General features: G+C 36.9%; 1 protein-coding gene across 1 annotated transcript; it reads left to right on the plus strand.

Moving 5' to 3' along the window:
• LOC121868778 (RWD domain-containing protein 2A-like) lies at nucleotides 1-17174 on the plus strand. The gene is made up of 7 exons (XM_042369680.1): nucleotides 1-249; nucleotides 4837-4959; nucleotides 7534-7668; nucleotides 9759-9880; nucleotides 11930-12116; nucleotides 14383-14508; nucleotides 16062-17174. Exons 2-7 carry the CDS (start codon nucleotides 4852-4854, stop codon nucleotides 16305-16307), a joined length of 924 nt encoding a protein of 307 aa, XP_042225614.1. The 5' UTR covers nucleotides 1-249; nucleotides 4837-4851; the 3' UTR covers nucleotides 16308-17174.
• The last annotated feature ends 927 nt before the right edge of the window (nucleotides 17175-18101 follow it).

Genomic DNA, 18101 nt, shown 5'->3' on the forward strand with positions numbered 1-18101 from the left:
ATTAATGCCTTAATTTACAAAATGAAATATATAAATTAAGTTTCTAGAGAAATATTTCTCGTTCAAAACAGTCACTTTCGAATGGTCGTTTGTTTTGATAGGTTCACGTGGACTTGTGTACGGTCGAGGTGGCACCATCTGCTTCACACATTCACCTATATTTTCCCTAAAATAGGCGAGAACTCATAATATATACAAATTTATTAGGTTAAGAGAACTCGTGTGCGTTTTCTAGTTTAGTACCAGCAGGTAATTATCTACAGGAAATTGTGTTTATATAATTATTGTTAGTTCCGACTGCTGTTTCTAAGGGGTGGTGGGGGCGGGGCTTGGAGCCTTCAACCCCATTACTGGACCCCTTTATCGTGTGATGAGTAATACACTTCTCCTGTAGAGTTCACTAAAGAATAATTTAATAATTTAACAATAAGATTACTTCTAAACAAATTTTTGAGGAATTAGTGTCGTAAAAAACTATTCTTTGTATTTTAAAGCGTTTTGTAGGAGGGTTTGTGAGTAATGAACGTAGGTGAAGGTCAGAGCTGACAAGTTCAAGGTGTTTCCAAGGTAAAACTGGTCCCTCTAAACGGTACTTTGGAATCTGGGTATCACTCCATATTGTTGAATGTGGGTGGTAAACATCGTCCCTGCAAATTTGTCCATCAGTAAATAATGTTAAATTGACAATGTTACAAGATTGTGAGGAAAATATGATATTGTAATTCATGAATTAAAATGAAATCAAATCATTATCACCATCCCTTATTATATGCATATAGTTGTATTAATTTTCTGCACATGTTACAGTGTTGAGAATACACACACAAAGTTTTTCTAGTATACCTGTACATTATACTGTACATACTCGAACATACATAATTACACCTACATTACAGTATATGCATTACACATGTTGACCCATAAAATAGCCTATATGTATCTATTATGCATACAGTATATGTGTCTCTGTATGTTTGATTTCCTACATGGTGATCATGCATTGGAACACACAGTCATTCATATCTAACTATGTAATTTGAGATAAAAATGGTAATCAATAAATATAAACTGCAGCTCATATGTGAGGCCCTTGTTAATTTAGTTTATCTTTGCATTTACGGAAGACTGATTATAAGTTAGTTACACAAGACTAGTTTATAGTTTAGGGAAAAATACTGAAGATAAAGAGAATAAATACAGACAGGTTAGTGTATGGCATGGGAAAGATTATGGGTAGAGCCTCTGCTAGCTAATGCCAAAATGGTCAGTGTGTGTTGGTTATTCTTGAACTGCACAGGAAAATGTTATAAAGATGGATATATGAAGACAAGTGTCATGGGTAATTTGGATGCACTAAAAATTTTATCAAAATTACAATTCAGTGGGAGTAGAGTTGAGATTTTTTAATTATGTTATGGTTGTTAGTGACCAGTTGTCAGGTATTTGGTTGTTTCATGCATTGTACTGTACTGTATATATACATGTTTGCAGTACAGTACTGGTATCATTACTTAATTACAATTTTTAATTAGTTTGTTTACAAATCATGTTCTACATGGGAGCAGTTAAGTTCATGACTGTCACACTACAGCTAAGACTAATAGGCACCAGGTGTTGTGCAATCCTTTACAAACCCCCTCTTTTTATCACATGGTCCATTGTGAAAAGGATGGGGTTTCCAGAGAAAAAAATATGTACGTCCTGTTATATATTCTTAAGTTTCATAACTGTGGTATAACATTACTTACAGCTTTGTTTAATGCTAGTAGATAATATCAAGGGTTTATTGTTCCTCTTTTTGAACCTACCATCAGTTATGTTTAAAAGAATTTATGCATGACAGTGAAGAGTGTGCATGAATGGGGCTACAGAACAAAAGAGAACTCGGGAATGAATTTCTTTTTGTACTCCCATGATGTAAATAACAAGTCTCTGCATGATTAATGCATGTCTGACATAAAAGTATAGTATTTCGTCACTACTAAAGGGTTAGAGCATATCCAGTGATCTTGTTTTTCATGAAGCATATGTTGCCAGTGTTTTATATCATAATTTTCAATAAAATAAAGATAAATTTGTGTACTGTATTTAGCTCATATCCTAATATCTACTCACTTGTCAGTGATTTTATGTAAATTATTGGACAGTGTACATGCTTACATTTCTTTCTTGATTTGAAAGTGACAAAATGTGATTTCTTTATCTTCAAAGTTTTCTAAACAAAACCATATGGATTTGTTAACTCCGAAAGGCATTTGTTAATATTCATGTGAACTGGATCTCAAAACAATAATTCTAGGTGACTAAGTATGAATTAGACTTGGAAAAATGACGATTTTTATATGATTAGTGGTACCGCAGTAGCTTTGTCTCTAATTTTGATTAGTCATGCCAAATGAAGTTTATTAATGAAAGTAAAGGGAAAGTTCACAGTGGGATGCAAGAATCTCCTATGGACTGGCATTAAATTAGGGTCTTGTTAAGGAAACAACCGCACGGGGGTAAGGGGGGTAGGAGAGGGTTAGGGAGGGGCTAGGGGTGGCTATAAAAGCAGGCAGTTGCCGTGTTGTAAGTCAGTGTGGTGTTGCTCCTTGCTGAGGCTGGAGCTGCTCAAGTTTTCTTTTTCTCTTGTTACCAAAGATGTCAGTGAGGTACAAGGTAAATGGTTTTATGACTTGTTTTTTAGTGTACATTATACAATACATATATATGGATGTAACAAGCTGTAAGATACAGTACTGTATTTTAAAGTTATGAAATATGAAGTAGTGATTTTAACTGTGATGATACCATAATTGAAATATTTTAATATTAATATTGATCAGTATGATAATAATGTTTATAGTAGTATTGATGGTAGTAATTAGTAATCTATTAAAGGAAAACAGTAATAACAATAATATGATACTTATAGTACTAGTAATAATAATAATAAGATACATACAGGATACTGTAATAGTGATACAGTAATATTTGGGTAATACCTGTACTGTACAGTATTATAACAGTTAATGTACTAAAATAATAGCAATAATGATTATAATAAATAACATTACTAGCTATGATAATAGTACCTGTACCTGTAATTCGTGAAAATGAGTAGAAAAATTAGAGGGCTTTTTTTTTTTGCCATCAATATGTGCACAAACATTTATCATAACAGATACAGTACATATACTCTATGTACTGTAATAAAAATAGAAAACTCAAATCAAGATTGGGAAAAGAGCACTGTAATCACCTTATGAGTACTGTACAGTACTTGATAGAGCATATTTTCTTTCCCAACAAACACCACTTACCCTAGTCATTTTTTGGGGTCCAAGTCGGGGAAATTGCCCGCTGCAGTCACAATCACTTAAGCCCCGTCCACACGACCGAGCAGTGCCCGGCGGGCTTTGCCCGTTTACCGGGCAAAGCCTGTGTGTTGTTGTACACACGGGGGTGGTTGGCGGCAGTCATAGTCAGGTGCCGGTAGGTGGTCGGCAGTGGCGGGTGCGGTACGATCACCATGGTGTGTCACAGGAATAATTGCCGGACAGTTAAAGCGAATAGCGTTGTGTACTATAATAATTGCTGCTATGTGCAAAGAGAAGAACCATATGCAGAAAAGGGAATGGTGCAAAGAGTGGTTAGATCGAAGAAAAGTATTAGGAAGTCATGCCACGATTTTACGTGAACTGCAAGATGGACATGAGAAAGACTTCACCAATTACATGAGAATGGACCCCAACACCTTTTACAAACTCCTAGCGAAAGTGGAACCATATATAAAAAAAACAGGATACCAATATGAGGGAAAGTATATCTGCAGAGACTCGTCTAGAGGCAACGCTCATATATCTTTCAACTGGGTGCACCTACACGTCACTTCAGTATAGAACGAGGATATCAAAACAAAGTTTGTCTCGCATAATATCTGCAGCTTGTCAAGCCATGTATGAAATACTCAAGGAAGATTACTTGCAGGTGAGATTTGTAGTACATAAAAATTCATTGAATAATGTTAGAATTATGATATGCATAGAAAGGAAGCTATGGAACTAGAGTGAGGAGAGCGGCAGGAACGAAGAACACACACGAATGTCCTCATTACATAATGCATAAACAATCTCCCGTTTATTGTCACGCCAATAATGTACATTGCATAAGCTTATTTGGTTATACACTGGACATCTGGACCGAGCGGGGAACATATACGTATCAGGTTTTACAAAGTACTAGCTTATGTTCGGTCAGTATCTCTGTTCATACCTCACCGACTTGAGGACCCCGAGGTCAGCGGTGGCGTAGTGATCAGCTGTTTTTTACAGTCATGTGAGGTTCCAATAATAACACGTGTCTTGTATTGCAGGCTTGTGTAATGTTGAATATTAATGAAAATATTATAGGAATGTCGGTTTTCCGGTTTTATCGTTTGTCTGGCAGAGTCGTCGCTCCATATCTGGCAGCAAACCACCAGGCAGGTGGACCATGATTTCGCTCAACGACGGGCACGGGCAATCCGCTGGTTTGCCCGCCAATTTTGCCCGATAATGGGCATTTAGCGCATGCCAGCCAGGCACTGCTCGATCGTGTGGACGGGCCTTTAGTCTGGTTATTTAGGTCTATTCTGGATAGAAGGAAAAGTCCTGTATACTATATCCAGATCTTCATCCAATTAAGGAACAGTAAGCACTATTAATCTGGCAGGCTCATTATTGCTGATTGAAAATACTTGTTGTATACAGTATTCATACTTTCTGAAATAACCTGAAAATTGCCAATGAAGTTTTGTAGATTACAGCAATAAACCTCATGTCATTAATTCTAAACAAAAAAATTTCTCAATTCTAGAGTACTTGTAGAAATATGAGCAAGGAGACTGAAGGTCAGTCAGATGTGACATGCGAGTCACTTGACCAGTCAGAACTGGTGGCCATGATTGAGCTTCAGTTGTCTGAGATGGACATGTTACAGGTAGGTAAAGTTATGTTGATATAGTATTTAACTTGTAAGACATGTATGAATCTAGATATTTAATGAGTTTATTTAATTAAATAACCAGTACCTATTCCTGGATATTACAATTGTTAATACTGTACAGTACATTATATGTTATCATTACAAAATATGAGTGGTTTTAAGCTTCCATTGTAGTGTGATAAAGGAGGTGACTTTAGCAATTAGGAAATGATGTAATTGATTGAGTAAAACAGGCAGTACAGGTGCTCCCCGTCTTGCGACGGGGTTAGGGACCCAAATCCAGGTCGTAAGTCCGATTGGTCGTTAGTCCGACATAGATAAAAAAAAAAAAAAATACAATGAAATACAATATTACAGTAAAAGTAGTAAATAATGAGGGATGGATACAGTACAGTAAAAGTAATAAATAATGAGGAATGGATACAGTGTGACTGAGCACTTACCTTTAATGTAGTCAGCTGAATGCACACGGGTCCCCCATAATTTTCTATTTACAGGATACATGGAGACTATATTAATTGGATGAGGCAGAGGAGGAGGCAGGGCTGGGTGGGTCATCAATGTCGCTTTCTTCAGACAGGTTTATGTGCTGTGGAAACTTGCTGGTTGAAGGTATTGGATCATCTTGAGGGAGTGAAGAGGCAGCACTGGTGGGGCATGAGGAGACAGCACTGGGGGACTTCTTAAAATAGATGTCCAATTTAGACTGCACAGTTTGTTTTTTCTTTTCATTATAAATTTCTCTGTAGCAAGTAAGTGCATCTTGGATCATTCTGTCAACTTTGGCATAACGCTCATAATTTTGATCCATGTCATCAAACATTTACATTCCTTTATTAATTGTAACAAATGCCTCTGCCATTTGTTTCACTGAAAACTTTTTGGGGGGGTGCGGGTTCTTCTTCTAAATTTTGTCTCTCTTCTTTCTCTGCATTTTTCTGTGCATCTAGTTCAATAAGATCCTCGTTACTGAGCTCTTCTGCTACACTTTCAACCAACTGTTCAACATCTTCATTATCAATTTCTAACTCCAGCTGTTTACTTAACTCCACTATCTTGTTACTAATATCGGAAATAACTACATTTTCATTAACTCCTTTGAAACTGTATGTCCGCTCAGGCATGCGCTTCCACAATAATCCAGTCACATCCACATTGAATATTTGCTCAGGCAAATAATTCCCTTCCACAATCACTTCACCTAACTCCTCCTTAAAAGCTTCGGCAGCACCAACATCGGCACTAGCTGCCTCTCCACTCACCTTAACATTGTGTAGACTGTAGCGTTTTTTAAATCTATCAAACCACCCATGACTTCCTGTAAAGGTTTGATCACATTCATCTCCTGCCTGCTCCTTCAGACTTTGGAACAGGCTTCTTGCTTTAGCCTGTATGGTTAGAAGGCTTAAGGGTACACACTTCTGTATCTGGTCTTCTATCCATATCACCAATAATTTTTCCATATCGTGAATAGGACCTTGTCTTTTCTTTGAAATTATAGTTCCCTTTATAGGTGTTGTTCCTTTCACTACATCACGAATACATTCCTTGTCCTTCAGAATAGTGGATATGGTCGAGTGTGAGAAACCTAGGTCGCGTGAGATTGTAGCTACAGTTTTTCCATTGTCATGCTGAGTTATTATCTTCATTTTCATCTCAAAAGTAATTGCCTGTCTCCTTTTCTTTGGAGCACCACCAGCACTCTCACTTTTACGCTTTCCAGTCATTATAAAGTCAATTTAGCACGATAATAACGAAAGTTCACAGCGCGATCAGTATAGGCTACAATAGCCAAACATGAACTAAGCGCTCCACTGAGTGAGTGTACCCACGCAGCGAACAGAGCCCGCCACACTCTCGCCCGGGATAGAAACATTTCGGTATAGAAAATGCGCGCGTCATTTGAAAATATTTTTGGTCACGACTGCTGCGGTCGTATGTCCTGACGGTCGTAAGGTCAGAGCAAGTTGTAAAAGTACAGATGGACGTAAGTCCAAGCAGTCGTAAGTCGGGGAACACCTGTATTGCCTATAGGACCCACTTTCACATACTGTACAGTATATACTGTACTATAGAGGTAAGTAGTAATATTCATATAGTCTTTACATTAGGGTACAGTACTACATTTATGTTTAAGAAATATACCCTTCAAAGTACTTGACAGTCAAATTACAGAACAGATTATGGTTCTGTACTATATTATGGTACTGTTACCTTGTGGGAGTACTGTAGGTGTTTTGAGTAAATTTTTGCTTACAATTATAATAATACAAGTACAGTACCCTGTACATTACTGTATCAATGGAAGTTCAGGGTGTACTGTATAATATTTGATTTTTCTGTGAATGTATATACAGTACCTGTATCACTCTTTTGTCAATCCATTGGTATTATATCCTGTACACACCATTTATTTAATTTTCTCTAATTAGATTAAGTTATGAATTGCCAGAGATAACATCTATAAATTGATCATAGAGAAAATGCTAATACAGTACATACTTTATAATATATACTGCATTATAAACTTTAATATGTGGATCATATGGCATGTATTTCTTGTTCTAGTCCATGTTCCCTGACCCAAGAGAGTTAGAGGTGGATGACCCATCAGTGTTGTGTGACCTGAGGGACTTTGCTGAGGGTCGCACATTGCTTCTGCCTCCTCGTCTTGACCTCGTCATCAATCTGGATGTTGAAAAGGTACAGTATACTTTGATGTTTAAAATATACAGTATTACTATACTGTACAGTACAGTGAGTTAATAATAATAATAATAATAATTAATGGTTTATTGAAAGAGCTTGGCAGCCAGAAGGCTGAAAATATACGGTTACATATTTGGGGAATGGGTTTCGAATTACAAATAATATACAAGTGACATAAGTGATACAAATAAGATATATAATAACTAGATGGGGAAAAGCTCAAACTACAGTGCATTTCAACATAGTGACAGTGCAAGAAGTAGTGTTTACTGGGAGTAAATACACTGGTTTATTACGTTATTGATAATTTTTACAATGGTTGGGACTGGGCTGTTCTTATAGCGATCAGTTCGTGCACGTATGGGCTGGATGCGGTTGTGGTGTCGAACAGCAATTCTCGGGCTAGGGATCTCGGGCGGTAGTAGGAGCCGGTGTCGAGGATGGTGTAGAAGCTTCTTACCAAACTTGCAGATGAGGTCGTGGTGATGGTCAGTGAGAGTCGAAAGGGTCAGTGTGTTGAGCGCTTCTTGATATGTGGAGTAGGAAGGGGAGAGAATAATCTTGCATGCCCTCTTTTGCACTTTTTCTAGGTGTTTACGTTGTGTGGCATTTAGGGAGGAAGACCAGGTGGGGGAGGCTTAGGTGAGCTTGGGAAGTATGAATGTTGTGTAAACACTGAGGAGCTCTGGTGCAGGAACTCCGAGGGACTTGAGTCGGCGGAGGAGGTGGAGACGGAAACTGGAGGATTTGACAACTTCACTGACGTGTGGTTTCCAATTTAGTTTGTTGTCTATGGTGACGCCGAGGAGCTTTGTGGAATCTACAACCTGGAGTGTGTTCGGACCTAAAGTAATGGAAGGGGGTGGGACAATGTCGGAGGAGAGGTTGATGTGCATAACCATGGTCTTGGTATGGTTGATGGTGACATGGTTGTTGGTGGCCCAGTTTTGGAGACTGTTCAATAAATCCTGAAGGGCGGTATAGTTGGGAGCAGAATTGTTGACGCTGATCCCAATGGTGGAGTCGTCAACATATTTCCAGCGAGCAGGGGTTTCTCTTAGGGCATCATTGATGAGCATAAGTTCTGCTATAACGCGTGTTTTGATAACGCGAATTTGCTCTAACGCGATTTATGAATAGAGGAACGATATTTGTATGATCCGAACGCTTGTTTGCTGTAACGCGATTTTTGCTTACTATTTCTCCAATTTTGTGGTATTAACTGTGAATATGGTAAAGAAGAATATCTCCAAGAAGCGTTCTGGTGATCGAATTCCCGGTGATGATCGTAAACGAAAGGATATAACACTTGAAGAGAAGCTCGATGTTATCAACCTCAAAATCACCCTTCTCCCCCATCAAGTTATATTCATATTTTTTCAAGGTAAAGTGTTACATTTACTGTATGATTTCATTATTAGATATGAATGTAATATTTATTTAGACTGTGCTATCCTTTGTGTTAGGCTAACTACTAATTTTTTTCGATTTCGAGTAATAATCTGCACCTAACCCTATTTTCTCCATAAGCCCTGTTATTTCTATGACGCGATTTTCTATAACACGATATTTTACAAGAACACAACTATCGCGTTATAGCTGAACTGACTGTAAATTGATTTAGGATATGAGATGAAGCAGCTATTTAACTTAGCTAATTAAATAGTAGTGACAGATTACACTTTCTGAGTAATTGATAGTCCTCTTTGTCATTACAGAACAGTACCATACATGTAATTCATATATTATTACATTATTATTATTATTATTATTATTATTATTATTATTATTATTATTAATGGCCTCCTCATACAATTCTTATGAAAATTTCCTCCATTCTTTATATGATGAAGTTTTGGTCAGGAATGTAACTAAATGCTCTGATGTTAACACTATTACCGTAATTATTTTGAAGCCTAAACAAAACACTAATCAGTAAACCCATTTGATCTGGTAAGAACTTTGCCTCATTTAAGTTAATATGTCTAATAATAAGGCAACTTTTCAAATATTTCTTTTCCATTTTAATTTAAGTCTTTATCTAGCAAGCTAATAATGGTTTATTTTGTTTTCTTGTAAATCAGGGCCGTCTCAGCATGAGTGTCAACCTCCCTCACCACTATCCAGCCGTACAGCCAAGTGTATTTGTGCGTTCACAGACACTGAATCGTGATGCCCAACATCGCCTCAACCAGGAGCTCTTAGGGTTTGTTTACCTATTATGATTGTAATGCAAATTTATATTGCACATGATATGCAATTGGTCCCTTTTTATCTTTCTCTTTATGGTGATAGACCAAGGCGACATCCAAGAGGCCCTTTGTACTGGACTACCAATGCTCACCAAGTAAAATTTTCATGTTTTACACAGATTTATGACAATTCCGAGGTAATTTTGGCAAGAAAAAAAAATTGGCCAATGCTGGTGTGTCATTCAATTGTAATATACTGCACTGTAGTATACTGTACTGCATTATGCCAATGTAAGGGTTAATGCATATAAGATCCCTTTAGTTAAACCTCATCATTATTCTCACAATTCTTAAGTATGGAACTCTCTTCCTTCTCACATGTGTTCATCAACCTACAACCTTTAATACTTAAAATTTCCTATCCATGTTGAACACTATGTTGGTTTGTTAGAATTTCTTTTCACATTTTGAATATTTTACCACTGTTTTTAGAGATACAAATTGCTGTGACCTTGGGTGTAAATTTAATGTTTAAAGCTTGTATACTGTACAGTATACATATTATCTAACAAACCAAATCTTTTATTAACAGAGACAATTAAAACAATATTAAAAGTAGCATTTGAATACCAGCCATCAGCCACCCACCAACTGTTTGGGACATCACTAATAGCAAAGGGACTAAGTACTGTATGTGTTCATTGACCCAGAGAAATTTTTATATTTTTAGGCATAGAAAACATTCTATTTGAGGTAGGATGACCATTTTTTTACCCAAATAATATGAATACATTTATCTAAATATTGTTTCCAGTGAATATACAGAGTATATGAAAACTCGGTGTTCCTTTATGAAATCATGAATTCAAGACAAAATGTAGATTTAATTTTGATATATGGTCATTCAGCTAATACTAGTAGTAATAGGAGGCTACATTACTTATTTATTGACAACTGGATATTAAAAAAAGGAAATGCTGTTCAGAAAAAAATTATATGAAAGAAGACAAAATAAGGTACAGTAAGTCCTTGCTTAACGTCTTGGTTCCGTTCCTGAAAACCGCGACGTTATTGGAAACGGCGTTAGCAGAATCAATTTTCCCCATAAATAGATAAAATACAGGAGTTACGTTCCCCAGCCTCCCTTTGCCCCATAAAATACAGAAATTCAATGGCATTTTTATTGAAAATAGGATATACGTATATAAATAAACTTAATAATTTTGTATTGTACTCACTGATGGATGGAGGTGGTGAAGCGAGCTTGTGGTGGGTAGTGGAGCGGAGGAAGAGGGTGTCGAGTCACTGAGACTCGGCGGGTGGCTCCCCTCCTGGTTTAAAACCTTCATTTTCGTAGCAAGGCTAATGGTCTTACGTTGTTTCTTCACAACACTAGCATCTGTAGCACTTAACGGGCACTTGGAAGCCATTTCGAATGGTTAGAGTACAGTATTAAGAGCAAAAACGCTTAAATACCCACAAATGCTGTGGTAGCTTAACAAAGACTGGCGACGCGTGGGTACGCCGTGATGCTCTGAGAGCGTAGCGCACCAAGATAAGAGAGGGTGATGCGCCGTAAAAGTAGTCCGTAATGATGTTATATTGAATCGGCGGGACGTCATCCAAATCATGGGTATCTAAAGAATAGCGACGTTATTGGGGGCAACGTTAAACGAGGACTTACTGTACAAGATAATGATTAAAACCCACAGAAGAATACAAACATATGACTGCTAGAAGAGATAAAAAAAAATTTGTACTGTACTGTACTCTCTTCCATCCACCGAGCACTTTGTGTGGTAACAGCTAGAGGGGACACAAAAAGAATAAATTTCAATGAAATAGCTTAATTTTTGCAGAATTTTCTTGATGCATTTTGTGAAATAAGTGGCTCAAGTGGCTGAGTATTTTTTTATGCAAAATGCATAAGTACAATAGTTCAAAGAATTAAATACCATTTTAGACCTATCAAGCCAGGAACATAATATTATGTACGTATGCACTAGTGATAAGGTTCATACATTTAAAATTTTGTGGGTATTAATGTGTTTCAATAATTTTAGGTATCTGAAGACCCTGCAACAAGGTGATCTGTGTGTAGGTCCTGCTGTTACATGGTTACAAGAAAAAGGTGAGACATTCTTTGATGATTGTCCTGAGGAGGTGTCTAAGTCTGATGATAATTTAGTGGAAATCAAGGACACTAAATTTGCCCGACTCTGGATTTACTCACATCATATATACAGTAAGGTAAGTTAACAATATAATCTATGTATTTCTGGTCTTATGACTCAGTATCCAGTGAGAATTAACAATACTCTACAGTGTCTCAGGTGACCTAATTCCTTAGCCAATAAGTACAGTAACTGTAAATATTATTGGTCATGGTACCCAGTACAGTATTCACTAAGAAGTAACCGTGAAAGAATTTACAGCTGTATTACCTAAATCTGTCAGATTGATTCATGAATATCCCTGCTGAAGGCTTGAGTCTTAGGACCCTCCACAACATGTGTCTCTATGATAGGGAATTAGCATAGCAACTGCGGCTTCTTCATGCAGGTTTATAAGGGCTAGGGCTGTTCTCGGATAGAAGGCTAATCTCTGGGTCCCAAGGAACCAAGCCTTCATTAGACCCTTGATAACTTGGAATATATGGGGCTCTAAACATTCCAAATTAAAGGCAATTTCCTCCTTTTCTTTCATTCCACCCTTATACCCAACTTTTAGGCCAAAATAACCTACCATAATCAGAAAACTTGCACAAAATTAACACTTACCAGCACTGCAGGCAAATGACAATGATAATTCAAGCTTGTACTGCCACGTGGTAGGGGTCAGAGGTGATGGGGGCTCACTGCACTACAGTACAGTACAGTGGTCCCTCGGTTAATGAACACAATTCGTTCCAGAAGGTCATTCGTTAACCGAAAATTTCGTTAACTGAATCCATTGTTTCAATGGGATATTGGGTAATTGGTTCCAGCTCACAGAAAAGTACATACAAAGTAAAAAAAAAAAAAATGCAGTAAAGTACACTTACTTTGAGGTGTGTATGTAGAAGGTTCCTGGTTGATGATGATGATGATGATGGGAATTAGAAGTGGGGGGTGGAGGAGAAGGGAGAAGAGAAGGAAGTGGGGATGGAGGAGAAATCACGTTTCAGTGGACCCATGCTTGATGCCATCATTTCACCAATAAAATTTTAAGTTCACTAGGTGTAATTCAAGATTATTTTCTTTAAATCAACACTGCACTTTGCTATATATTATCAATATGTTAACTAAATTTCATAATGACCAATAATTTCAATGAAAAATGCAAAAATATTCAAGACCAACAAAATAGATGTTCACTTCACTGTCAACAAAGCCCAACTGACGCCTTGTGGCCAAGTCAAGCTGCTGATGGGCGCACAAAAAATTAGTTCCCTGTACTGCATATATTATCAATATGTTAAATAAATGTTAAAATGACTAATAATTTTAATTTAAAAAAATGCAAAAATATTAAAGAGCACAACTTTATTGATATTTACTCCATTGGAAACAAATGTAAGAATAGAACAGATTACTGAATTGGCAGACTAGCCCATCAGCTGATGCTCACAGCAAAACGTGATGTTCGTAAGGATTTCATTAATCAAATTTTTGTTCGTTAACCGAATTGAAGATTCTTATGAAAGGTAATTCGTTAACCGAAATTTAATTAACCGAACCGTTCGTTAACCGAGGGACCACTGTATATACAGTGCAAAATACGTGAAAGTAAGTGGTGACTGTGGATGAGTATCCTCTCACTAGGCCTACTAACGCATATTTGAGTGGCTGACCGGGCAAATTCTCTCGTGTAGGTCGCATGTGTTATGCTATTCTGAGATTGCACCTTGAAATCTCGGAATATTGTGAGTTAATGTAAAACAAAATATATAGTATACTATAGTATATACAGTATTTTTTATGTAAAAAATAAACAAAATATTTAGTTGAATTACAGGATAAATGCCGGATATCTGGGGGTTATGCTGTAATGTTAGAATTAGGTCTCATCAACTGGATAATCACCAGGTGGTTGAACATGCCATTCAATGGGATGTTTGAGGCTTTTTGTACATGTACTGTATAAGTGTCATTAATTATGAGTTACCGGTCGATGAAATACTGGATAAGAGAAGATCAACCTGTATATTTAACCAGGCTTATGAACAAGTTGTTAGGTAGATTAGGATTTGCATTTGGCAGATTCGTTATATTTTTAGTGCCCCATATTTAAGATTTTTTTGGTTTTCATAATTTCTGAAAACCAACAAACCATCGCAGTGATTGGACATATTACAGTGAAATAAAATATGTGTTCTCTTTAGAGATATGAAACTCTTTTGAGGATGTCTATCTATTCTCCATGTCTTAGTTTTTTTTACCTTGAGTTGGGCTTTACTTGATTATCATGTTTTAATCATATTTCTTTTCTCTTGGAATATTTTATTTGATGAAGCTTATGCCACAAACAATTCCAGGTGAAACGGAAAGACATCTTGGATTTGTCTAAAGAGTTTGATTTAACTGGATTCTGTTTACCTGGAAAACCTGGAATAATCTGTGTTGAAGGTTTGTCACGGAACACAGAAGACTGGTGGCATAAGGTAAGATGCTAAACACTTGATCAAGATTATGAATGCTGTTGGTACAAAAGGTTGATATGATACTAACTCAAGAATGTGCTGCTAATAGCTTTTCAATGTTTCACGTGCATTGTGTAGAGGAAGATTGTCTACAGCATGGGGGGGAAGGGTGGAACAGTATGTTAAGGAGAGAATAGGAGGGGGACACGGGAACTAGAGAGGGCAGGGGTGGAATGTGAGTGAGAGGGTAACCTGAATATTTTTCTGTTGTGTGAACCCTCTTAGGGGGGGGGGGGTTGCTCTCACTGGAGAAGTAAGACATTGTAAATAAAATATAAGAATGTGTTTGTAATACATTTGTATGTTTTGGATTAGATAAATTGTATTTTCCAAACTTTCATGTATTGTTAGGTACAACAGCTTTGTTTTCAAAAACAGAGAGTGCTTCCTTCTGGTTCTCCTCTTCATCCACCCAGTATTATTTTCCAATATTTTTCCAAACATGTACAGCCAATCCAAAAAGTATCAAGACCCCAGGGTCCAATGGAACAGAAACGAGTGATAACCTCAGACATATTAATGTATTGGTCGAGTTGATCTTCATCTGATGTTTCATATTCTTTCGGATGCCTGGGGTCTCAATATTTTTGGGGATTTGCTAAACATAACCACTTTTCCAAATACTAGCCCCAAAGTGCAATGGAATTTTTGGATCATACTACAGTAAGTACAGTATTAGGATTTCAAGTTCTCCTAGTTTGTTTTGGGCAATTTTTAGATATCACATTACTGTATTTTATATGAATGAAATTTCTCTTTTTTAAATAACTGCAGTTTGCAATGTGACACTGAAAGAAAGGAGGTACTGTTCTGAGCTAAGAGAGTGGCTGGGTATTGAGAGTGCTGTATTGGTGAAGTTTTGCATAGAGGCAAGTTGAGATGATTTGGGAATGTGAAGAGAATGGATGAGACAAATTAGATCAAAAGGTGCATGAGTCTAAATGTGGAGGGCAAGAGAGCCAGGGACAGGCCTAGAATGGCAGGGGGAGAGGTTGTAAGAAACGACATTAAAGTTAGAAACCTGACAAGATAAACTGAAAAAAACAGTGCAGCATGGAGAGCTGCCAGCAGGTAATCACAGCTAACCCATGCAAGTGTGGAAAATAGCTGTAAAATATTGATGATGATGATGAAACAGATGTTAGATAGTATTTCTGAAGTTAAATTAACTATTTTTGCAATGAAGGGGTGATGTAATGACTTTAATCCTTAAAATATGCTTATGCATCTGTAACATTCCCATTTGCAAAATTCATCACTACATTTTAGAAGCAAGAATATAACCTTGATTTTTGATAGGAAGTCTTTGTGAATTGAACTATATATTATAACCTAAGAGGAACTGCATGTTTCACTGTCACTTTGTATCATGCTGGAGTACATGTGTTTATAGCCACTGGAGGACAATATTTTGTTGGCTTACTTCAAATAACAGAAACATGAACTTTCTCATGTTACTTATGGAGACTGACTTACAGAATACAGTAGAATCTTTAATATTTTGACCATTCCAGGTTAGATCATGGAACTGGCAGAAGATTCTTTGTAAAAAACATGAAGATATGGAAATTACTGCAGAACAAGATTTATCCAAATTACGTCGATTTTCTACATTTGAAGAGCTCGGCTCAGAAAACAACATTCGCGTAAAGAGCAGTGGATTTCACGTGGACATGGGGGATGTCTTTAGATATTTAGAGAATCACGAGTCAGGTTATGTTTTTAAGGAATACTTTGGCATAAATGGCCGGCCTACGTGACATGCCATGTTCATGAGTAACCCCCAAAAAGTTAATTATATTCGTTCTTATTACCATAGGGTCAGTGTTAATCAAATGCTTTACAGTATTCTGTACTTCCATTTCCAGTGATATGAGGTGGATCAGTTGATTAAGGTTTTATGGTTTTGGAGAGATTAGTATTTAGATTTTATTACACTGAAATAGTGTATAACAAAACACAGATGTGAATATGTAAAATGTAACCTAATCACACATATCATCAACTTAAACTTAACCCTCTTGTGGTCTTTTGATGCAGATTGAGTCACTAAGAGCTCCCGTACTGGCCTGACCCCTCCCGCTCAACTGTATCTCACACTAAGAGCACCCCTCCCATAAGCAGAAATGCTGGAACAGTGGACTGGCCCTATCAGCCTCTTAAGTTCCTCCCACTAGCCTCATGGGCTGGCAAATGCATCTCTATGGGTGCAATTTGGGTCTGGATCACTACCCAATGTTTACTAAAATGGAAAAACCATTTGTAACTGACGCAACCTGTGTCGAAAAATCGCGAGGGGTTGAGATCTATCATGGCCAGGAGTACCAGAGGGATAAATTGAGTTTTACTAGTTGAACAGTTGCATAAGCTTTACTTAAAACACTCCTTATCTTTCAACTCAAAGACACTAAATTAAGATATCTTCAAATGTGCTCTTGCTTTACTCATATCTTTTTTAATATAGGTAGTCCCCGACTTACAACTGCTTGGACTTACGTCCATCAGTACTTAAGACCTGCTCTGACTTTACGACCGTCTGGACATACGACCGCCACAGTTGTGACCAATTTTTTTTTTTTTTAAATGACGAGCGCATTTTCTATACCGAAACTTTTCCAGTTAATGTAGTCTCCATGTATAATTAGAAAATTATGGGGGCCCTGTGTGCATTCAGCTGACTACATTAAAGGTAAGTGCTCAGTCACTATGTATCCATTCCTCATTATTTATCACTTTTACTGTACTGTATTTCATTGTAGATTTTTTAATATTGTTTTTTTTTTAATTTTGAAAATTTTTTATAATTATTTTTTTTTGTCGGCCTTACGACCTGGATTTGGTTTCCTAACCCCGCCGTAAGTTGGGGAGCACCTGTATTCTCCAGTTAGTAGCTTAGTTGTATCTTTTGAAACACTTCTAGACCAGAACACCTTACTCACCCACAGTATTCCCTTTATGTTTGTTCCACCTCTTACAAACATACCATCTATTAGATGTTGTTTTACAGTGACATCTACAGCATACTGGCAACCTTTTAGACATTATATGCTTAACCATTTACAGACTTTCACTTATGCAACATATTAACTACATATACAATTCTCAGTTCTCCATCCTTACTGTATATATTCTTATATGATGACAACAGTATTGCACAAGTTACCCACCTCTGGTGATCTTTTCCATTTTGTCTTAAAGATGAAGTATTTTATATTTTTAAGAAAAAAATATAAATTAGGCTCTTGAGACAGTCCACATATACTGTAGAGTAAACCCTTGATAACTCGTAATTCGACATAAACAACTCAGAATGGCAGCAAGTACAATATAATATTCAACTAATTTATTTTTTACATAAATATTTTTTTAATAACCCAATATTCCGAAATATGATGACGCAATCTCGCAATAGCACAACACGTGCGACCTTACATTTGGGTCTCGCTCTTACATGATCCAACCCACCCAGCATTTCTCTCTAGCTCAATGTGTTTATCACTTATCTGTGCTTGTTTGAAAAAAAAAAATCATTACAATACAGGTTGACAATCCCT

The sequence above is a fragment of the Homarus americanus genome, unplaced genomic scaffold (assembly GCF_018991925.1).
Source record: "Homarus americanus isolate GMGI-L3 unplaced genomic scaffold, GMGI_Hamer_2.0 scaffold30535, whole genome shotgun sequence".
Classification (NCBI taxonomy): Eukaryota; Metazoa; Arthropoda; class Malacostraca; order Decapoda; family Nephropidae; genus Homarus; species Homarus americanus.